This window comes from Lepisma saccharinum, chromosome 1, assembly GCF_977018435.1.
Source record: "Lepisma saccharinum chromosome 1, izLepSacc3.1, whole genome shotgun sequence".
NCBI classification, from domain to species: domain Eukaryota; kingdom Metazoa; phylum Arthropoda; class Insecta; order Zygentoma; family Lepismatidae; genus Lepisma; species Lepisma saccharinum.
Genome location: NC_139229.1, coordinates 76,667,679 through 76,693,227, shown reverse-complemented (window position 1 = coordinate 76,693,227; position 25,549 = coordinate 76,667,679). Strand labels below are relative to the sequence as shown.

Below are 25,549 nucleotides of genomic sequence, written 5' to 3'. Positions count from 1 at the left end.
TCTGATGTGGTACGCAAGCGTAGACATTTAATTTTCATATGCCAGAAAATGTCTGTACGTTGTAGGCTTCCAGGGTGCAAGAAACCACTGTTCCTCACTTGTACAGTCACGTACACTTCTGGGTTGTAATGATACAACTGACTTCCAATAGAGTCGTTACAACCCAGAAGTGTTCGTGACTGTACAAGTGTGCGGAGGAGGCGCCATCTTTAACTAACAAAAATGGCGTTTTGAAGCTGCCTTGATAAATGTTGCACCTTTGAGGTAGTTTCGTAAATAAGAGTTGATACCTAATGTAAATTTGAGCTGTATACACTGTGTCCCATAGTTTTTGTACTACTATTAAGGTCTTCATGTGACTGTTCCTTGTACTATTACAAAATGAAAATCGTCCAAAATAACATGTTTGAGATTTCTGGGTTTCTAAGTCCACGTTATACACAGATAGGTTAATCGAGACTGGATACAGTTAAAAGTAGTATCCGAACCACGATGTGCCTCAACCTCTTGATTATAAGGCAACAACGTTACCACTACGCCATCAGAAGCCCAAAGCAAACTGTGTTTTTGCATTAACAACACATATTTATAGACATTAAATTTACCCATCTATTAGTAAGGCTATTTCATTAAAAGTTGCAATTCAACCAACTTCAACCGTATTAAATTAGTTCTAATTGCACCGTGATGTTAAATCTGCCAGTTTCATGCGCGGTAGAACATCATCAGAGTAAGCCCAAGATAAAAATCGATGCACACTGAAATCCAAATCATAATTTCCCTTGATAAGTTCAACAAGGGGAAAACCATGTGTACTTGTTAATCGTTCGAGTGACGCTAACGCTGTTCATATTTTGCAAGCGCACATAGTAGTACAAAATATGCTAACACTGAAAGATCGGACTGTTGCATATGTAGAATTTTCAAGGGAGAAAGCATTAGAAAAATACGCAATTTTACTGTTTAAATTAATTGATTTATACACTAATATAATTATTTTTCAAACTATATTCACGACAAATTTCAATATTCGGATTGAAGCAGTTGCTTTTGACATTGATGGACTGTTTTCATGGTGGCTGTCTGATATGAGCTGTCTTTCTAGGAAGTGACGAGCTTGAACTGGTAGTGTATCCAACTAACTACAGTTTTAGAAAGGATCATCTATCCAAATCCTCATGTTCCCTTGACAACTCTACGCTCTGTACAAACTCCACACGGTCTCTTCAACTGTCACATTAACTCCTTAGTTTTCCCCACTAGAACTCTTACACTGGCACGTCATCTTTTCCCATGGAAATCCGACATTACTTCATAGTTTCCCATGAAAATTCTTCACCAATACACCACTCACAGTTTCACCACACAAAAAACTTTATCGATTCCTGAGATCCTCCACTGATCATATCTTTCATTTACAAATCGTTCACTGACACTTAACATTGTACAGTTGAAAATCTCCCACTGACTATATTTCTTCCTTTATAAAACATCCAATGACACTCAACACTCTACAATTTATATACTCCCTCTGACCATGTTTTTTCCTTTCTAAAACATCTACTGACATTCAACACTAAAAATAGTTGAAATTATCCCGCTAAATATATTTCCTTTCTGAAACATCCACTGACACTCAACACTCTACAGTTGAAAATCTCTCACCTACCATATTTTCTATTCTTTCCAAAACATCCACTGACACTCAACCTCGCAAATTGAAATTCACCCACTGACTATATTTTTCCTTTCTAAAACATCCACTGACACTCAGAACTCTACAATTGAAATTCTCCCACTGACTATATCGTTTCCTTTCTAAAACATCCACTAACACTCTACAATTGAAACTTCCAACTACTTTTTTCAATTCTTAAACATCCACCTAAAATCAACACTTGAAATTCTCCTAATGACAATATTTTTCCTTTACAAAACATCCAATGACACTCAACAATTGATATCCCCCCCCCCCGACCATGTTTTCTCCTTTCTAAAACATCTACTGACACTCAACACACTACAGTTTAAATTCTCCCGCTGACTATATTTTTACTTTCCAGAACATCCACTGACACACAACACTCTACAGTTGAAAATCCCCCACGGACTATTTTTCCTTTCAAAAACATCCACTGACACTCAACACTCTACAGTTGAAAATCTCCCACTGCGTTGAATGCTGTATCCTTTATATAAACAGAATTAAATAAATGCAAAAACAAACATTACATTTTTTTGCTGTCAGTAAACAGAGCATAAAAAATCTATAGGATAAGGATTTCACTGTTTGAATTTTTTTACTTTAATTTTTGTAAATTTTGTAACATCTCGCAACGCAGCGGTGGTAGAGAAGGACAGAGGTATTGGCAAAACTCATGTATTAGAGAGAGAGGGAAGTACTCCATTTACATCCATACTGACTTTTAAGGTTGAGACACTCTATAGAATTGAAATTATCCCACTGACTATATTTTCCTTTCTAAAACATCCACTGACGCTCCACACTCTACATTTGATTTTCTCCCACTGACTATTATTTTCTTTTCTAAATCATCCACTGACACTCAAAATTATACAGTTGAAAATCTCATACTGACTATATTTTTCCTCTCTTAAATATCCACTGACACTCAACACTCTACAGTTGAAATACCCCCACTGTATATCCTTTATAAACCATTCACTGACACACTCAATTCTGCACAGCTTAATCTTCTTATTATATTTATGCTTTACAAATCACTTGCTGACACACTATATTGTTAATATGAAAATCCTCCAGTGGCTACATGTCCTTATGCAAATCCTACATTGACTTCTCATATTGTCTCCTGCAAGTTCTGCCCTCTCCGTATTGCCCGTCTCTTAATCTCAAAGCTCCCTATGAGCTCACAACCGAAGGTTGCAGCATTCGAATCCCATTCTTGGCGTCGATGTTCCTTTCTAACTCCACCATCATTTTCATCTATTCTCCATCCACTGCAAGAACGAAATTAATGTAAACAAATCCACGTGCCTTCGAAAAATAGTTCCTTTCCAATTTGTTAATTCAGGTGTCATTTTGCTCATGAATATATTGTTCATAACTGTACAGCTCGAAATATAAGGACTCAACTTCAATATAGCAATACATTGAGTTGTAAGCTTTGATCACACGCACTATATTCCTACGCGGAAAGATTTCTGCTGCCATTCGAACAGGCAATAAGATTTCTCAGAAGCCACACGCATTTGTGTAAAGTAACTTCATTCCTACAGTCATCTTCCATATAGACGAAAGAAGTGGAAAAGCGAAGTAAAATTAACCAAAAGCAAAAAATAACAGTTCCAATCCACTGATTTTAATGCGAACTCTAATCATTCTACAGGCTTCCCGATAGATGTCAACACTTATTTTAAAATGTATCCGTCGAAATCGTTCCATATTCCAACAGGTTATACACATTTTCTCGCAATTATATTAAATATTTCATAAAGTAATGTTACACGACAAATAAATTTGTACTTACTCTCTTTATACTGGAGAACGTTTACGTGTTTCTCATGGATAACCACACAACGATAGCAGTCCTTGCTGAAAGAAAAGAGAAAAGGAGTTTAATCAATATCCCTGAAGAAATGTCAGCTTGAGACCTCGTACATGCAAATGGAAACTGAAGGACTTATCTTTCTTTACGAATATATTTCATCATTCACCATGAAGTCTTAGGGAGATTTCAGACCAAAGCGACACGCGACACATGTCGCTTGGGAACGAGCCAATCAACAGCAACATTTCACCTCGTAACAGCATGGCAGGCCCAACAACTCTGCGTTCGATTGGATTAATTTTTAATCATTCTGTGGGTCGTCCTGATTAGCCTTACCTGTGTAAAAAACTGGACTAAAGCGTCCTTTTTGTGTGTATCATCGTATCATACATTTTATTAGTGTCCTTCAAGCAAGCGTGTTTACCCCTGATTGATATGCAACCCAAATAACACGTGTACTGTTGGTTGCAGCATGGGTAGGATACAATACTTCTAGAACTTCTTTGCATATTTTCGACAACGACTGATTTTGTGAACGTTACAGACGAATACAAAGGAAGCAGAGACAATTTCACACCAATATTTATCGTGAAGGATATCTGCAAGTTCATGTTTGGGTACATAAGGTTCGATATTTTGTGACTTCAGGGCAAGGTGGATTGATTTAAATCAGGTGATTAAAAGAAAAAAAAAAAAACATTTAAATGATTTTAAATAGATATTTTATAGAATAATGTACATAAGGATTTTGTAGCTATCAGAATCACTTTTGGTGAAAGTACATTAATCTTGTAACCATTTAATGGTGTTTATTAGGTTCTAAGAAAGGAAACAAAATCTATGTACTTATGAGGTGAAGCACATTCGAAAGGATATGTAATATGTAAGCTGTTGACACACATAAATGTATCTTGATTTAAAATTCAATAATTTTTATAGGTAAAAATAAACATTTTGTGTAGAATAATACACGAAATACTAATCATATTAAACCATAAAAAGTGTCATCGTTCAACTGTAATTAAACATGGCAGCTGATATTTTGCAAACTATCATTAAAATATTGCCAAAATTTATCTACAAAGACCAGAAAAAATATTTTCAGTTAAAATTATAGAGTACATCCAGAATGTTTTATTTTCATTGGAAGAGAAGTTATTGAAATTCTTATAGTTTCATTAATACACTCAACAAATATTTCCATAGAAGGTTCATATATACAGTATCAGAAACAGAAAAATGTATATTTACGTATATTTTTTATTTGCTTTAATCTAATTGTCCAAATATTTTACAGGGCAGTTTACTAAAAAGAAGTATATTTCTATACTTTTAGTATATTAGAATGAAACTTGGATAAATGCAAGAAGTTGATGCAAAATACAAGCTATGAATGAAACAGAGGTATGAGCAATGAAGGAGAGGAGAGTTGAAGGAAAGAGCTGAAGACTGTTGAAGGAAATGGCAGAAGACATAGAATAAAGAATGAGAAGATTCTACAAAGAGTGGATAGTAAAGCTACAGGACTAAGAAGCAGACATGGGCGAGGTTCTTGGAGGATGTGAAGGAAGACTGCATGTGGTCACACAGTGTATAGGACTAGGAAGACGCTATAGAGGAGATGTAGAGGAGATAGAGGCGTCCATATATTTCAACTTTCTTATTTTGCTTTGGTGTCCTCCTTCATCAAATGCAGAGACTCGAAATCAGAACGTTGGGTGGTAAGATGTAGATCGAACACTAAAAGTGCTACCAACAGGCACAAGGGGTGCAAGGAGAAGTGTGTAAACTTAAAAAGAGGCAAAGGTTAAAAAAGGCAAAGTTCCCCGTGCATATAGCACCTTACCATGAAGGCACATTTAGGGGATGTGGGGGTAGGGCCTTCCACAAAAGAATAAGTGGGCAAAATTAGAATATAATAGAAAGAGAAAGGTGATGGAAAACAAAGGAAGGTGATGAGATGTTACTTCTACACCGGGCAAGCCAGGCTGACTGTGAATAATGATGATGATGATGATGATGACTCCCCTTTTAGCGCAAATGGTGTCAACATAGATTAATCACGATGAGAAATGGAAGGAAAATACAGGGTGACCACGCCTTTTGATCAACAATTACGTTTAACAATGAAATGAGAACATATTTATAACAATGGCAACTTTTTATTATCTGAAGATAGTAACTTAGACTTCACAATGACAATTTTATCTGCTTTCCACATAATTATCAATTTCAGCTAGATTTAAATCAATGCAAGCTTGGAGACGTAATTGGCTTTCCTTCTATTTGTTCGTGGCTTGCCAGATTTTTAAGGTCTGAAACACTTCCGGTTGCTTCAAATAACTTGTTGATTCTTGAGACGGTGTCACTTTTAAGTACCAGAGGTCCACATTCCTGCAGCATTCGTCGCTAAACTTCAGCTACACGTTATTGGGGTAATGGAAAATACACGTACACATTTGACGCGCTGTTAAATATTAGGCGACTTGCTGCCATAAACAACATCCCCTTCTTCCGCTATGTCGGTTAGATTTTACATACGTGTAAAGAAAGATAAAAGGGAAAGCAAATTTACTAGCTTTATTAATGCAAAAGTTACAGAGTGTCAAAAAGGGCCCCTCTATTCGTGGCCACCCTGCCGTATATTTATATTAAATATTAACAGTTAATTGCAGAGAGTAGATAAGAAAGATATGCTTGAAATGTCGGGGTCTTGATACATGAAAACGAAGTCGCCACAGCATAGTGAGAATATGATAATGTTTATTTTCGAAAAATGAATCGAAAATCTAACCCCCTTCTCCCTCATCAAGATCTACATACAAGGAAGGATCTATACACTGCAAACTCCAGCACCGAATTTACTTGTAGCGAGAGACAGAGAGAGAGAGAGAGAGAGAGAGAGAGAGAGAGAGAGAGAGAGAGAGAGAGAGAGAGAGAGAACGGTGGCTCCGAAACACAAGTGTTTTAGAGTTTCACCCGCTTTGTTCTTTGCTTCTCCTCCTGTCCTATGTAAACACTCACAGGTCGTATTGACGTGCAACAATGAGAAGTCCTTCCGCGCTCCATACACTTCCTGTTTCCTCTCTGGATGACCACTTCTAACAAGGCAATCCTGCCTCGGCGAAAGATCCCAGACTTGCCATCCTGCAAATGTTAACTTCAAGGAAAATGATTGCTTCACATGGCAAGTCCAGTGCTGTGTACTAGAGTACTGCATCGGATCACTTTCGCTCGCTCAAACTCGTTCGAATCTCCCACACTCGAGCGTGCTACGTCGAACGTACCGCACTCGTAGTGGAAAGATTGGCAATGTCCCGTATTTCAGAGCCTAATAAGCAGCACTGTCATCCTAAAACCCATACACGGAAGGAAACCACTCTATGCAATTACAATTCTAAACAATAATTTCGTATATTATGTAAGACTCAAATACAGCACACATACAATATCTACATACCGAAACGTAAAATGAAAACAGATGCTGACAGACCTGCCTAAGCAATTACAAATATCGTATCACAGTGCAACAAATACTTCACTTACCGAAAAGGATAATCATATTCTGCGAAATAATAAAATGCAGTTATAACATTCAATGAAACATCATCTCAATGTGGAAATAATTGTAGAAAAATAAAATATCAGTGTAGGTATTTAATTTTCGCTTATCTCGGTAAGATATACAAAACTGCATTTGAACATGGAGATGATAACTATGTTCACTTATTTTTTAATTTCACTTCAACTTTACTTCATGATCCATATTTGAGGGATCACTATCATAGACAAATTACGGAAATACGTCCACTAATAGGGTTCGAGAGTTTGAGTGTATTTCGCTCGTTCGGTCATATCTCGCTTGAGCGGAAGAACTATCAATTCTGTGTGCCATCTAGCGTTAGTGCAATTATTTGCCGCTCGAGCGATAAACGCTTATTGCAGCACTCTAGTGTCCACCTCGAGGTGGAGTGGTAATCACAGTGCGCCATGAAAGCAGGGGTTGCGGGTTCGAATCCCGGATATTCTTTGCGAGTAGACGTAAACTAACCTAATTCGATTCGGGTGAGTGAGTGAGTTTAATTCCGCTTTAAGCACAGTAAGGCTGATCGGGACTCGACCTACAGTTTGAAGTGGGAAACAAATCAACATGTGCTTCCATCGTGATCGAACCAGAGACGGCTAGATTACAAGGCGACAACGTTACCAGTCCACTAACCTAATTCAATCAATCAGTCAAGATGTGGCTATCGTTAAAAGTACCATCCGCGCATTCGCCTGAAGTTGCTGAAGGACCACTTGAAAACTCTTCCAACCTGCGACCTCAAGGACGCCAAACCGTCACTCACAGCTCACCTAGACTCGTTGGCCACGTTATCAGACTCGCCACTCTGTCTGTGACGAATTCATTAATTAAAAAATAAAGAGCGCCTGGTTCATCAACTATCGTATGAATCAAGCTAATTAAAACAAGCAAAGCAAATATATAGATTTCAGAACACCAGAATCGACTAACAAGGAAGACAAACAGATTTTTAACAAATTCCAAACAAAGGTAAACGAGGAACGAACGTGTTGCGGCAGAGACCAAACATTAAATACAAAAGGCGACCAAACATAGGAAGCAATGAATAATTGGGTGATCGAATCATCAGTTATTAAATGGATAGAATTGGGGATCGACAAAGAGGAACCTTTTTTCATGGCAGGACAGTAATGAGACACCCACTCAGCAGGATTCGGGTGTGTTGCATCGCTTTTATCTCATTATTTTGAAAACTGTTGAAATTTTTTTATCCTTTTGAATAGAACTGAAGATTTGCATATGCGAGATGGCAGATGCATGTCATCTACGTCAATGTGGTCAGACAAGAAAATCGTTATGTCTGGTCAAAGTCTAGCTCCAATGGAAGAGTTCAAACACGAAATGGGTAGTGGGTATAAATATGTGCGAAACTGCACTCTGGATTTCCCCATAGGTTTTATCTCTCTCTCTCTCTCTCTCTCTCTCTCTCTCTCTCCATCTTTTCCTGTCCTTTCCCACTGCCTCTCCACCTCTCTATCGCCATGCTTCTTTCCAGCCTTCTTTCCCTTTCTCCATCCTTCTCTCCCGTTCTCTTTCCATATATTTCATTCCCACTTTCTTTCTCTTTCCACATCCTTGCTTCCAGTTTCCTTTCTCTTTCCCCATCCATCTTCTCCGTCCTTTCTCTCTTTAAACATTTTTCTTTCTCTCTCTCTTTCAAACTTTCTTCCTCTATCCCACTTTTCTAGTATCTTCTTTCTGCATCACTCTCTCCCAATCACTTTCTTTCTCCATCCTTATTTTCCATTCTTTATCTTTCTGCATCCTTTTTTCCATTCTTTCTCTTTCTGCATCCTTCCGTCTTACTCTATTCTTCTTTCTGCATCGTTCTCTCCCATTGTCTTCCTCTTTCTCAATCCATTTTTTCCATTCTCCCTTTCTTTCTCAACCCTTCTTTCATCCTGTCTCTTCAATTCTTTCCCCCTCTCTCATTCTTCATCCTTCTTTCCACTCTTTCTCCACCCCTTCCGCAGTCTCATTCTCCACCTTTTCTTCTCTTCTCTCTTTCACATTGTTGTCTTTCCCTTTCTTTCTCCTTTAGCACTCTACCCTCTCTTACTTCCCAGAAATACAGTTTAAGAGCAATCCCCACAAGAGTCCTTGGAAAACTACTAGAAAATAATATTCCGGGGTAGAGACAAGTATCTAGATTCGGGTGCAGATCCTGAGGGATGCTGAAGGAGGGAATGCAGATTCCCGTCCCTTGCGGAACCAGTTTGATTTTTTCCCGCCAGGAAAGCAGCGCCATAGGAAGTTCCGCGAAACGCTAGCTAACTTTCCTCCGCAAAATTTCCAGACCAAACTACTTCGTGCTCAACATCCCCGCCCCCTCCCCTTCTTTACGAAATCCTTAAGAAGGAGAAACACAGAGTTTCCAACTCCCTGGTGTAAGCCAAGGACTCGAAAAGTTCTCTCGCCGTCTTCAATAACAGCAATAAATCAGATTTTGCACACGAAGGGAATTAAACTTCACTAAGCGAGCCTTAAATTTTCCAAAGGACTGAGAAAGTTGAGGGAAAATACATCGCCTCATTAATTTCTGTGGGTTTATTGATTTTTCAATGAGACACGAAACACCTACGCCAATAATGTTCATGAAGGCTGGAAATTTTGCTTTCGTGCGTCGATTTTCTGAAACTAATCGCGACGAAGATGATGAATGACTCAAGTCCATGCCGAGATGCAAACCCGTAACCTTCGATAATGAGTTTATCCCTTAACATACTCGGCAACATTGTTGTATCAGTGAGGGGCCTCCCCGGTGGCGGCACATAGTGGTGCGGATCCCACTTTAAACTGTAGGCCCAGTTCAGCATAAAGTGGACTTAAAACACCAATTCAATCAACCAATCAAAGACGTACCAGTGAAATAAATGACTGGTTTTATATTTCTTCACTATTCTGCCACTTATCGCTAAATGCAAAGATTTGAAAACGAAAGTGATGAAACATTCACAAAGGCACATGGACAGAATACAACTGAAGGCAGACAGATGATCATACTGGCGGAGGTTCCAGACGCCAGAGGCTTGTTAGCCTGCAAAATGCTCTCACGTGTACTTATAAGAATCATAAGTCGGTCTTCTCATGTAACTAATGGAATTGAAACATCATATTGTCAACATGTCAAGTTTCAATTTTATTTTAAAAAAAAGTCCCCGGTGTATGAAATTCAACTTTTGTCTTTTGAATTGAGTTCTAAGTTCACTTTGTACACAGATAGGCTAATCGGGAGTAGGTTAAAGTTGGGTCCGAACGGCTCTGTGCCTCCATCAGGAATCGATCCCAGGACCCTTTGATTACAAGGCGATGAGGTTACCATGTCATCGGAAAAGCCCCAATTCTTCTCATGTGACATATGCAAGTTTGATTTTTTTGTGAATTATTAAACTAGTATCCCTCGACCCCGAGAGAATATCCCTCGACTCCGAGAGAATATCCCTCGACCCCGAGAGAAAATCCCTCGACCCCGAGAGAATATGCCAGTTCATTTCATTTGGCAATTCTCAGTTAACCACCTTTAGCTTCGAAAAATTTTTGCTGCAGAAAAAATCCTTCGGCTCATTAACTTAGGAAAATATCGAAGTTACATCTGGATAACTTCGACTCGGAAAAGGGGAAATTTCGTATGCCGAGAAGGAGTATCTGCTTATTAATGTCTAAATGACTGTCCTCGTGTAGATGCAAGATGCTCAGGAAGAAAAGGGTGAGGGAATATGATGTCCCACTCTGCAGAAAGACGGCGCTGATGTTCTGAACGACCAGGTCGAGTACAGAGGAACGGAGAGCACGTGTTTACGATGGTGGTAAGCCACGAGCGAGCACTCTCAGCGGCCTCTGATGGAAAAGGCTCTCTCTAATGAGGCTTTCACTGTTAATAACATTGGTCAATCATAAATGGAGGCCTTCGCCTTTGATACTTTCTCGGCTTCGGTTTCACTGAAGAAGTTGGCGAACTCTGTTATTTACTGATCGGGACCGTCAAGAGTCCTAGCCGTACAGTCAAAGACATTTCTGGTTGTAACGGCCCTACTGATTTCAATGGGATTGTAAATTCCTTTTGAAGGGTTAAATATAAGGTGACATAAAGTACACCAGAGGAAAGCTGATGGGGCTAAAGCCCCTCCCGAAATTTTTAGAAAAACAAAATTTTGGCGAACTTTAGTGGTTAGCACAGTGCGCTACAACGCCAGAGTTTTCGGGATCTAATCGAGATCTAGGCATGGATGTTCTTTAATCAATCATCACGTCGTCTCTCATCTTCATCTTCACGATCAGCCAAAAGGGTGAGAAAATCGAAGTAAAATAAACACAATCAATAAACCAATCAGATTTTCAAGTGAAAGCAATAAAGAACTCGGGAAAAACATGATAAATGCACCGCCCCTCCCCCGGCCACAAAATTGACCAGAGGCCGCGGTGGTCTAGTTGGACGTCTGGCTGTTACGCGGGAGACCCGGGTTCGATTCCAGGGGTGGGTGATTTAAGGTCTGAATGTTATAGTGAAGTTGTGGAACCTTTTATTATGGACTGTACAAAATAGCACCAGAACAACGTGATTTTGTTTACATTAAGTTTGTTCTTGTAGTTGATGTAGAATAGTTTATACGCTTACATTCTTGAAGTTTCTCTCAAGAGCCAGGTTTCCATATGGCACAGAACCAATTCTCCGTATATTAGAACTATGTCAGACCCTTGTACATTTTTAAAAATCCGCAGAGATAAAACATACGTTTTTTGGTATGTTGTTACGTTGGGAATTTCCATGTGACGAAGACTGTATGTAATCCACTAATGGCTAAGCATTGAAAAATAGCAAGCTCGCTCAACGTATAAAAATTGTAATGTTTAATAAATGTACAATGAAATAATTTGTTGTTATTTTAAAATGATATCATAAATTTGGAATCAAAGGGGTTGGAGGTTAAATGAACAGGTATGAAATCCTCGAAATTTCGACAAAATAACTAGTTTCTACTATTTCCTTATAACTGTCTGGAATCGTCAGCAGAACCACGGAATCTCCGAGGGGCATTGAATGAGGAAGTAGTTGGCCTGTAGGTGGCTTAGCTCAAATGAATTTTGTATCTGGAACTCCAGTATAAGACCATTTCGGCTGGAATCGCGAGCTGAGTCTTGACTAAGCATTTGGGAACCCAGTAGCCTGTGTTGGTGTGGAAGTATCGGAGTTGTAACTGGAATTTCTCCTTAAGTTACAGTCTACTTCTTTCCATGATCACGAGATGGCCTCAGAATAGAAAGACTAATAGAATGTTCCCAACAGCAGAAGCAAAGGGGTATTTACAACTGTACAGTAGAAACTCAACAACTATATGCAGAGAACTGTTATATTTTGGGGTTCAAACAACATAATAGTTAAAAGTTACGTTGAAATGAAGCACGTCATAGTGTTTCTCGTGAAATTATAGCCCATTTTGATATATCACATGACTACCTTTCAATTAAACGAAATTGTTTGTTTCCAAGATGGCGGACTTCAAGATGGCCGCCATCATATTATTTAAAAATGCCTATTTGTTAGCACACAATGAAAGGAACGCGTTGCAATGCAATATATATCAAAATATTAACGGTATTCAGAGTAGGGAACACCCTAGACCGCCCAGGGGCAGTTTGTTGTTCCTATCCACGCGACCAATCTCGTTACGTGGGCGTCCATTGGTCCGAAAATCTCGCGTGACGCAACAATCGAGGCAGGGATTCCTTTCCGCACGCACATCGCGGTCGCAGGGATCGATCGGAGGAATACTCAATCAAGGTTACAGCAAACCGCAAGAAGCTGAGGATAAGGAAGAAACAGAATAATTTCCTTTCTCAGGACTTCTCTTGTTTCCTTTTGCGGATAACTTTAAACCGAAGATTTTCGAGGCTGTCAAGGAATCGATGTAAGCGATCAGCAATCGCGTGGCGCCATCAGAAAACACGTTTCGGTTGTTGGAAGAAATGTAAACGAAGACAACCGATAGGAAAGTGATAAGGGAGGGAAGCGGAACTGCACGGACGAAAGGAGTCTGTGAGAAACGCATCCATGCTAGACTGGAGGAAGGCAACAACGGAACAGTGTTGCCAAATGTGAAAGAACAATTTCCCTTCGCTAGTGGAAAAAAATCCCCTTCTCCCTTCAATTTTCTCCATCTAAAAAAATCACAAGGTAGGTAAAGTATATTGCACGGTGCCATGATCAGCACCGCGCTCTGGCCGCCTTAACCCCACCCACTTATTTTATTAATATTCTGTGGGATTTAAAATAAGGTAAAATAAAACAAATCACATTAAATTGAGAACCAATAATAGATTTCCCCAAGAAATAAGACACATCCCTAAATTCAGAAAAGAATTTTCAAAACAATTATCTGAAGCTTAAATGTACATTTCCAGTTTCTTCTTTAATGAACAGTATTCCCTTAACACCAACCATAACTGTGTAGTGAGGAAGGTAGTGACATCTCACGGCAGGAGAAAAAAACAATACAACACTACGTGAAATGAATGATTTTAGATACTGCTACGTATCATATATAACAACAGATGACGCACATTACCAGTGTGTGCATATCAAGACATTTCGCATGAATTCACATCTTGTAAGAAAACATCTTTCATTAAATAATGTGCCTATATCGAGAACTTGAACTTCTTACTTTCTAAACAAAAACTCAGACTTTAAAACTCTTCTCAGTAGAGAGATAATTCTTATCTCTTCCAGCTGTCATATTTTAGTTCTGTGTTTTATTTGGTGTTTTAGTTCCCACAAGGCAAGAAGGAAGCAACTGGTAAATCATACAGGTGATAAACGAATGTAGAGTCAGTATCAAAAATGAGTTGGATGCCAGTCCTGACCAGTGTAGAGAACTAACAGAACAATCCAATCCATTGGTATATTGCCAGGAGATTATAACGGGTGGTCCAATTGAGACATTAAAGTCGGAAATATAGAACGCACTCAATAGGTATGCGTTTCTTGCCTAACTCTACGGTGGTTGTAGACGTGGCCATTGAAATTTACTAGTAAAATACACTTATTGATGAAGAGTAGGCTAAACACACAACGCCTTCCAGGGAAGCGAGTATTTCACGATCTAGGTGTCTCATTTTTATGCTGGTGACTGTACATATGCTTCATTGTGCACAGAAGTTTTACATCGATATGTCTCAAGTAACATACACTCATTAAAATTAATACATATCGCAGACAAAGCTTGAGAGTAGGAAATTCGGTATGCTCATAATATTTCCTTGTTCCTTGGTAGCGAACAGCATTATACTGTAGACATTCAATACGTGTCACTGAAAACGTAGCTACGTCAGTCGGTTAAGGAGGTACTAGCCTGCCTTCTGTTGGCAGGTGTAAGGTTTCCTAGCGTCCACGAAGCGTAGTTTCACAATACTTCAAAACTGAAGTGCACAAGTCAGGAGGCACACCAAATATCCTCGAATAGTGTTATTCTTTCCATCTGAACCTCGTCACTGTTGCAAAATCCTCAAGTCGCCAATTTACACAACATTCATGGAGCAACAGCGCGTGATTTTCTCCTCTTTGATCCGTCTTCTACAGTTTCCCCTTCCGTTCCCAACTCCCCCACACACAAAGAGAGGGGGGAAGGGTTGCCTTTCTTATGCTTCCTCCCCTCCGTTACGGTTCATCTACGGATGTAAAAGTGTGATCTTTCCATCTCTTGAAGACTCTTTAGTGAAGGGAAAAACCGACCTCCGCGGCGGAGTGGTTAGCACAGCGCGCTACGACGCCAGGGGTTCCGGGTTGGAATCCCAACCTGAGTTTGGGTGTTCTTTGCGAGTGTCCCTTCATCAATTTCATTATATCATCACATCATCATTGTCGCGATTAGCCGAAAGTGGCAGAACAGTGACGTTAAATGAAATCAAATCGAAGGGAAAGAAAAAAAAGCACGAAAATAACCATGTCAAAACAACTGAAGTTCTGAGGTCCCGAACTAGGAATTTTTGTGCCTTCTGTGACACTGTATCGGGAATCTCTGGAGCAAGAACGAAAACAAGTCCTCTGCGCAAGTAGGATTCGAGAGGGTTCGACCAATGAACGCGTGAGAGGGGAAGTGAGTGCATGGAGGGGTATGCGCGGCTGCAGCTACCAGAGGTTTGCAGCAGAGTACACTGCTTTGTTCCGCCTACTCGCTTGTCTCCCCTTCTCGGCGGTTACGTGTAGTCTTGCTCTACAGATTACATAGAAATAAGCCTTATCATCAATCATGTTCATCACTGCACTACCCTGGATAGGTAGAATGAATACACACCTTTCTTATGTATGTGTTACAGTTCCCGTACGAGAAACGTTCGAAACCCCGGAGGGAATTATGAATCACCCTGTATATTATTATTACAGCTTCGGTAAATCCACGTTTCTCGCTAGCGATCAAATGAGGTGTTAGTGTGTACACGAAGAAGGACAGAGAGAGGGGGACGGAGGGATGGAGATGGAGGAAGAGAGAGAAGCGAACAGATCGATGCTAGGAGTGACAAGCAGCTAAGCCATTTAGATCTGCCGTTGCTTGGTAACAGTTTGCATGAAATCTCAAAAACGAAAAAAAAAATCCTTAGCCTCATCGATGCTAAGGGCGGACTTCTAGAAGATGAAGGGAGGCTACCTGAGGGGATCTCTGAATGACATTTTCTGTCAGCATCCCGGGAATCAAATGGCAAGACATCACTTAACAAGTTGAAACTTGCGCTTACATACGGAAAAACGCGAGATTGACGATAAAGTTATTATGCTTCTTGCTGATACACCGTTAAAATCTAGCAGTACAAATTTAAAAATTAAATTTCAATATCTTCAATGTCATTGATAATGATTATAAATTACAGTTCGTGTAACAAGTTTATTTTTAAAAACTCTATCATTAAATGTACCGTCACCGGCAATAAAAATGTGACACCTATATCCTAAAATACTCGCTTCCCTGCAAGCGTTACATGTGTTGCCTAACTATATTAGTCCGTGAGCCAGGACCTCAAATTTACGCGATAGGTACCACTCGGGGGGATGGGTTGTCATATGATTTTTTTTTCAAGGTGTGGATGCCTGGAACTGGAAAATGTGTGATAGCATCTCATAACTCTTTGCTTTTTATATAATATTATTGAATTAGTAACCATAATCGAAAAATAATGGTTTTTCATTATTTTTATAAAAAGCATATCAATTGATCACAATATTTCAATAAATAAATTTAATTTCATCAGACTTTTTAAATTCAATGTTATTTTATAATAATTATAACTAATAAGTGTAATAATATTAATATAATCCTTATAGTAATAAAACTTTATTATATTGCTTATATACTTACAGATTAAATATAGAAGTTTCACTTACAATTTTCAATAATAATAGTGGCTAAATCTTAAATACGCATGTATGTTATAATTTAACATAAACAAGATTCTGTTATTTACATTTATCATCATCATCTTCTGAATAGGTGTCATCACTCATTGATTATCTATCACATGTGGGTGGTCTGCACTTATCAGTGCAACTGATGTTATTTAGACAGAAGACTCAGTTTGTAGTTTCTAATGAATTGGTTGATTGATTGATGTGGTGCTTCAAGTCCACTTTATATACACAGTAAGCCTAATTGGGACTGGACCTACAGTTTAAAGTGGGATCCTAACCTCTATGTGCCTCTACCGAGTATCTAACCTGGAACCCCTTCATTACAAGGCGGTGATGATACCACTGCACCATCGGGGAGACAGTTTCTAATGAGTTGCAAGCTAGTAGATCTAACAAGAGTTCAAGATGCTGGCTGCCATTCCATCCAATCCATTACCAGCTCCTCTGCTCCATCGCGTTTCTTTTTCAATGTCCACCTTCTCCCACTTGGACTAGGATACATGGTCATTCAGAAGACATCTCTTGCTTATAGCGGATTGATAAATAATCGCACGTTAAGCATGTTTCTTGCAAGTTGATAAATGTCTATCTCACCCTTCTTTATACAGAACAGACAACATGTCATGTCATTCACACAATGTACGGAAGATTTTGAAGCATACAGTAAGCACGAGAACTAAAGTTTGCCCATTACTATTTCATTGAGATCCCATTCATCTCCGAGGGTGCGAAAATATTTCCTGTGTTTGTCTGTTGGCAGGAAGGATTTTCAATGCACTTACTTTTCCTTTTCCTGCAAATGCGTATGGAGACTTATCATATCTCGACAAACATTTTTAATAAGAATTGAAGCTATATTTTCGTGATGTCAAGAACCCACATGGATATTTTAGTACTATATTTCAGAAAGAATTAAACCATGACTCTTCCATTTAATCTGAAACACACAATACGCACATCTGTGTCATCTGAGCCTCTAATTACCGATGCTTAACCCTCAGTATTCACGAACAAATTACCATCCCTTCTTCATGTTTACTGTTGAGATTGAGCACTTTGGGGCTCCCTTCAGATGTAATTTTCCATCATTTATCTCCACAGTTTGCGAAGTGTTTTATTAAAAAAGTTTACAAAATGCTTTGGTTTCCTACATTCGTTAACAAGAAATGCAATTAGAGTTGTTTTATTCATTACGTGACTTAGGAATTTCCTTCACTTTCTGACAATCTTGGAAGACGAGATGCTCTGTGACTGATGCCCGTAATCATCCCATGTGATTATCCTTTCGGTGTTCTTTATAGACGTTTCATTGTACGTATCAAACAGACATCGATTCTTGAACTAGTATTTCCTTCTGGAAAGCAATGGGCAAGGTAGATAGACCTTACCAAATTTTGACTCCTCTTCTTTTACCCTCTGAATAAAAGCCATACCATCAATCGCCGTGGGTGAATTTCCACATATTTCCTCAGGGTGAATAACATTTTTCTGCAAGTATGTCTCTGAAGCCCATGATAATGGTTCTAAGAGAAAGCCCATTTCAAGATTCCGATTCTGTGCTGTCACAATAATTCGACCAAATAGTGTAGTGTCTGATAATTGATCTGCCATAACTATCCACCGCCTTCTTCTTGGATCAATAGAGGAACAGAAAGAACTAGGCGAAAACCATGTACATGTTTATGCAACTGAAAGAACATTCAGAGAACAGATACAGTAGAGTATGGATTAGTACACGTAACAAAAAGATCCTACAGTATCTTGAACCAATGCTCACATGATGAGCGTCACTACAGAGCAATGTGTGTACCAATAGAACAGCTCAGAAACGGACATAGTCACAGCAATAACTCACCCCTAGTATGGTGGGTTATCTCGAACTGCCAACACCGCTGCACATCTGTGTGGCATCGACTCGATGAGGTGATCGATGAGAGCTTGGAGGATTCCTCGCCACTTTTCACTTTGGGCAATTTCAGCTCTGGAAGAGTTGAGGGAGGTGTCATCCTAGCAAGAATGCGTCTGCCAAGTGCATCCCAGACATTCTCTATGGGATTTAAGTCCAGTAATCACGCTGGCCACTCCATACTCTCTATTCCCTCGTCCTCTGGCACGTTGTGCACTAACAGAACTCTGCGAGGACGAGCATTATCGCCGATGAAAAGGAAACGATCACCTATTGCATCTGCGCACGGCATGGCAAGAGGTCTGAGGTTCTCGTCTCCATATCTAACTGCCATTTTGGATGACGTGGAGGTCCGTACGTAACACAATTTTGATTCCAACCCACACCATCAATCCACCACCTCTATTTTAGAATGTTTCTTGAACACAGGGTTATAGCGTGTTCCACATTCCTCTCAGATTAGGCACGTCTATTGTAAGGCTAGGGGCTGAATCGCGACTCATCGGAGAACACCGCTCAACCCTATTCGTTGTGGTCCCAATTGCGATGTTACTCAACCAAGTTTCTACGGATTGAAAGCTGTACGGTCATGGAACACACACCATGAGTCTATATGCATAGAGGCTATCTTTAAGAATGCGTTTGCAGACACTTTGAGATGACATCTGCGCCCTATTGCTGTGAGAATGGCATGTTATAGCTTCCTTGAATTCTGTTGTCTGTTGCATCGGTTGTTAACAAGAGGCACCTGTTGTCTCTTCAGGTTGTTGATCGCTGACGGCCTTCGTCACACATTACTCGTTGTTTGGAACCGAATCTACAGGCGAGAAATGACATTTTGAGACACTCCATGGGCTACAGATACCTCTCGCTGTCTGTCCAGTTTTCATCCTTCCTATGGCTCTACATGCCATTGATTCAGCTAAATCGCACTTTAGAGGCATTGTACCACTTGCTCACTGTCCTTGAACTGCTACTGTAATTCTGACAGCTGCGGACTTCAGTTGTTAATTCAGAGATATCGGCATTAATGATGGGCAAATAGCCAATTGATTCCAGTGATGATGTTAAATACCATCCAACTTGCCAATTAAATTATTAAAATATTAACATATTTTAATTAGTGTTATTATTATAATCTTAATTATTATCCTCATTATTATTAATTTATATCAAAATTACACTGTAATTGTAATTTCTAATAGTAAAAGTTAAAATATTAAAAATTATCACAACTTTCCATTTACATCAAGGTTATCTGGAAAGTGGAGTGATAACACACAGAAGGCAAAGAGTTATGACATGCTATCACATATTTTCCATCTCTAGGCATCCAAACCTTTCACAAAAATCATATTAGAACCCGTCCCTCCAAGTGGTATCGACAACTTGCCTGGCTGAAGGCCTATATGGCGAAAAGACTATTTCAATATCAAATATTCAATGGCAACTTCTACCACCATCGTATAGTTAATGAACAATATAACGCCTTTCAGGAAAGCGATGATTTCAGGATCTAGGTGTTCCATTTATATTGCTGGTGACTGTACATTAATTTGGGTTAACTACGTAAAGGCGGTTAATACTTAAGAAACTGCAACTATCTAAGGTCATTTTCCAGTCAAAATTTTACATGTATAGATAGATGTGTGGGGTGCTACATTACGAAGATGTACGATATTAGGCAAAGTTACAATGTTTCCCGTTAGATGTCGTGCTCAACCCTTGATCTTGTCATCCAATATCTAGGACCCAATTCCCAGTCTTGGCAAGGGATTTTCTCTGCATTCGGTAAAGTCATTAGTTTATTTTAATTATCATTCATCTTCACCGTGTAATTAAACTAAGAGGGCAGAAAAGACAGGTAAAATAAAAAACACATGCATATAGGAAAGCATGTATTGCACTGATTTTCGGATATCTCGATGTATTCTTGTGGATTGGAATGGATTGTAGAGACTCTCATTTCTTTCTTTCCTTCTCTTTCTTTCCTTCTCTCTCTTAGTTGCTCTAGTTGCGTGCCAACCTCTGCGACGGAGTGATTAGCACAGCCCTTGACTTCGACGTCAAGGGTCCTAGCTTCGAATACCCAACTGGCCATGTGAGTATCCATCATTTTGATCATTCTCATCGTCGCGATTAACCAAAATTGATAGAAAAGTAACGCTAAATAACAAAGATCGAATCAAATAGTTCAGTAATAAGGGAGCGCGTGAGAGAGAGAGAAATGCAGGTGAAAATAATACTTTTTCGGTAAAATAGAGATTAAGGTATAAAAGAAAGGAAAGGGGGACTAAGAGATATATGTACGCTTACAAATTGTGACTTCCAATTTTCTGGACGGAAAATCCCCTCTTTTTTATTTTCCATTTCTTTTTTTTACTATAAAAAAGAAAACTGACATGGTTGACTTGTTCTCCCAGTACTTACAACGTATTTCCATTAATTCAGTGTGATGTATGGTCCCTGCTCTCGGTCGGCAAATCGCAGGCATTCGTTTATCAAAGAGCCTGAGAGTTGGGTTTAGAAGGAAGGTGGAGGGGGGATAATACAGTGGAAAATGTCGGCGGTAGGATTTTCAGCAAAGGGGATGGAGGGGTGGGGACTTTTGTAGCCGAAGTTGAGTGGATATAGGTAGAGAGGGGGAGGAAAGAATGGAAAATTGGGGTCACGCTAAGCCATTCGACATGCAATGATGTAGTACGGTAGGGATTTAAAGAAATGGGGGAGGGGGATAAATTTTTGCATGTCTGGACTCCCCTCTTAGAGTTGCATGCCGTGGAGAATTATAACGAACACGAATTTGAGTACAAGGTTTCTCCTGGCCGCGCGCGCGCGTGTGTGTGTGTGTGTGTGTGCTAGAAAGAAAACCCACTTCCCCTACCTTTCGATTCCAAAGACCTGTTTCCCATTTTTAGGCTACTTTTTGATTTCTTTTCGAAGCTTGTAAAGCGTACAACAGCTTACCTATCCGTTGCTTCTATTCCCAATTTAAGGAGAAAAAAAAGTCATTTTTTTCCGTCTATCCCCCATCCTTCACTTTCCTCTTTGGGTTTTTATTGACTAGATACGGCAACCAAGAGTTAACATGTAAAGCCTCATGTTGAGACACGCCAACAAGCAAGTTAACGGGATCACAAAAGGGGAAGGGGATAAAACGCCGTTGAGCGAATGAAAAAGCCCGCCTATCTCGGTTTGCTTTATGGAGTTATCAAGAGAGGGTGCAGCAATCGCTGACAGATCTTCAACCTGAGTTAGTGCTCGAACGAAGCATTAAATCTTCCCTGTGCTGATGTGATTGCCATTGTAGTCACGGAGGGCAGCACTGGTTGCGATGACGTCAAACAGTGTAAGCATATGTGACAGGATTGGTGCGTAACTTTGGCTTTCGCCAATACGTCGTCACTTATCGGTCAGTAGCCGCCAAAAATGGCTATTCCAATATGGAAAAGTTGAGAAAATTGTGTGCAATTCCAATATAATGACATGTTTTCTTTCATTTAAACAAAATGAACTCACGTGTTCCATCAACCAAGTGTAAATTGTCAAAGGGAATTCGAACATTTTAAAGCCAAGGTTAAAAAAAAACAACTACAAATAAACATAAATGGTGGTAACACTGTTAAGCCTTGTTTCCATGTTAATAAAAGCATTTTAATAATGCTGACCAAGACAAAATTTATTGTATAAAAATATACACTAAAAACAAAACGTTTCCACCCTCTGTATATTTTTAAAACAATAAATTTTGCCTTGGCCAGCATTTTAATGTTTTATTAAATAAGTTGTGGTATACGTAAAGATTAGAATTATATTTTATTAGCAAAAAAAATGTTCATTGCTGTTAAAGCGGCTGTTACTTTTGTTGCTGGTTACTTGAAAAAGTAACGGAGCTACAGTTACTCATTACTTACAGTTAGAGTCGCTCGTAAGGAAATAACTTATTTCGTTACTTTCACACCTTGTGTTGACGCAACGTGCGAAGTACGAGAGCCTACATGCACTCTGTCGTCTGGGGAGATGAACGAGACTCCCCTCCCCCTCTCTCTCTCACACACACCCACACACACACACTCAGTTTCCTGTATTGATTTCGAACGATCTACTTTCTCTCGGAGGCGCCTATCTACAAGTCGGAATGCTCTGCGGTCAGGTAAGCACCGCCGCAGCCCATGTTCCCCACATACGGGAGAAGAGTTTCTGCAGGGGTTTTGTTAAAAAGCCTGCAACTCGAACAGAATATCCCCGAATGGCAATAAGCACTTGCTTTGGGAGGCCCAAGACACACACTGCTCTCCCCATATTATATTTCAAGGTTTTATTTGTCAGGGTCGTTCACGTCTGTAGTTATGACGTGATTCACGTAACGAACTTTATTTTTGTGTTCATTAATTTATATTTGGCAGAAACAGAACAGGGTGACCACAAAGTCTGGTACTAGTTGGAGCACTGGTTGACAAATACATTTCCTTTATGCAAAATGTCCCACACTCCAATACACTTCCTCAAATGTTTCTACAAGCTTCCTTGATTGTAATCAAGGGTTCCCGGGTTCGATAACTGGTGGAGGCACATTGCACAGTTCCTATTCTAAACTGTAAGTCCAATCCCGAATAGCCTGTGTGGACTTAAAACAACAAATCAAAGAAACAAACGTTTTCTTCAAAATATAAGGGAAGCCGCTGCACTGGTTATCCCTTCCCAGAGATGGTTCATTAACCTCTCCGGATGTCTCCTACTGAACTTGGCCGTTACTTCCCTCTGGAGGCCGGAGCATGATTTTGCTCACAGCACTTCCAAAAACGCAGTTTCAGTCAATATAAATCTCTTTTTAGGGACAACAGAAGGAGATTTACGTTTAGCACTTTAATTTGTTTTTTTGATAATCCATTCTTTGGTAACAAATAAACAGAAGGAACATTTTGCATTTGAATTTTGCACTACAAGTAATGCCATGCAAACCTAATGTATTTTATTAAACTAGGTGAGCCGCTTGGTTAATGAAAAATGCCATTTTGAACAATAGTAAGTGCATATGTAATTTTATATTTTGAATAAAATAAATAAATGTATATTTATGTATAAACAACACGTTTTAGTACATATAAATCCGTCCCCAATGATTAGTGTCTAAAGTGATTTACACTCAATTGAATAATATGTTGAATACTATCCTGTACTGATGTTCAAGAGTAAAGAAGTATCACAATACTAATACAAGAGATAGAATTATAGCCTCTCGGATAAGGACACTGCTACGAAATCAAAATGCCTGTTTCTGAAAGCTAGTCAGACACGAGTAAAACTGTAGGCCCAGTCTCACCCAGCCTCTGTTCATAAAAATGAACATTGTTAAGTGTATTCATTTTTTACCTTTACCGCACAAAAACCAAACTATTATGAAAAGCCAAAAAGAACTGGGAACTATTTCAATGAAAATTGATCATAATCATAAATTGCATTTGTCCGTGGCTGTTTTGGCGAAAAAATTGACCCGGAAACTTCCGCAAAATAAATCATGTCGTAATTACAGCACGACAATGTGGGTTCTCATACCCAACCTGTCGTTCGGTAACGTGGCAGAAAGCAAAAAAGGAAAAATAGTTAATTATTTTGGTCCCGTATTTCCGCAAAAGGCTTGTTGATACGACATGTACGAACGCTAGCCGTTGAAACATCCGCAAGAAGCGACACGCGATATTAGCATCAGATCTTAATATTTCACGAACAGCAAATCGTGTCAGTTCGGCGAACACGAACGTGGCTTATCTATGCAGGGGGAAAACCCTTTTCATGCGCCCAAACTCTTTTGTGTCATTCGGAACTTCAACAAGAACCACCCCCCACCCCGCCCCCCGTTGTCCCCCTCCATTCCTCTACAGACACTTAACATGTATTGGGATTTGCCAGAAACAAGGGAAGGGACAATGTACCAGTCTTCTTTTCTTTTTTTTTAAACATTCCCAGCCACTCCCACCTCTACGTAACCCGTTTGGAACAAAATTCAACAATGGAACCCGCTGAGCATTGTTGTCATGTATTGTTCAGCACGGGCTTTCTGTGTTGCTGAAACACGCTATCACGTCACATGGCTTGTATAATACATACGCTCTCATAACACGGTTATGTGCACGCATGCCCTCGCGACCACGACGTTGGTCGATATCCCGTTCCTTCTGCAGCATTTCGGTCCGTTATCCAACGTTCCTTGTTGCATCCAGCTTCGTAATAATGTCTCAATTTGAGCCTAAGGGTTCTTCGCATGATTGCAGGCAGTTGGGAACCAAACACCCAACAAAGCCAAACTACATGGGCGTATTTCTTTGGCGTTCGTGTAGTTTCTCAATACGTCAAAACGTCCGGAAAACCAATGCTTACAGAGGAAAACAAATGCCTGGACATTTAGTATCGTTATCTCGCGTAACAGTCTCTGGTCTAACAATCGAGCAACGACTCAATTAGTTGACCTACATTGTTAATCAATAATGCAACCGCGCGGAGGCATTGTTGGCTAGATCAAAGAGTTTTAATGTTTCCACAGGCTATCAACATTTCAAAACCTAAAGGATGGTCATATCATCAACGGTTTTTGGAGTAGCGAGCTTATGAATTTCGCAACAGATGGCTCTCTCTTCGCCTGTACGTTCTTTTTCAAAGACATTTTGAAGAAATACAAGATTCATAGACAAGGACCACGGGAGGTATTTACAGACTTCGCATACTGCCTACAGATTTACACACGTAACAAAATAGCATTATCGCTTAATAATATACTGTCGTTATAAATTCAAGATTTTGCAATAATTTATTACTAGGGAAAGGATTTCAAGGTGCAAAATTATGGTCGGGAAAGGGGAAAAAAGAGTTCGAAAATGTTTTCAAAAAGGTGCTGATAAAATGCCTTTATTCGGGTCTAAACCAGTTACATTAATATTCTTTGTTTAACACTGTAGCAAATAACAATTAGTAATAATTAGATAAAGTAACCAGTATTTAGGAAGTAAACGTGGTGGCATTTACTGGGTTTCAAACAACTTGTTGTACTGGAAACATTTCTATGTTTTCGAATGTTAAGTCCCTGACGCTTTGAGCCCAGGAGATCCATATATGTGGAGAAACTACATTAT

At 39.4% G+C, this 25,549-nt stretch overlaps 1 protein-coding gene across 2 annotated transcripts in view; it reads right to left on the bottom strand.

Annotated features, from left to right (window-relative positions):
- Nucleotides 1-25,549, bottom strand: part of LOC145996749 (uncharacterized) — a 470,158-nt gene that overhangs the window by 56,474 nt on the left and 388,135 nt on the right. For both annotated transcript variants that reach the window (XM_083133278.1, XM_083133282.1), the window contains exon 4: nt 3,513-3,577. In XM_083133278.1, coding sequence (XP_082989404.1) covers nt 3,513-3,577 — 65 coding nt within the window. The remainder of the gene's footprint in view (nt 1-3,512; nt 3,578-25,549) is intronic.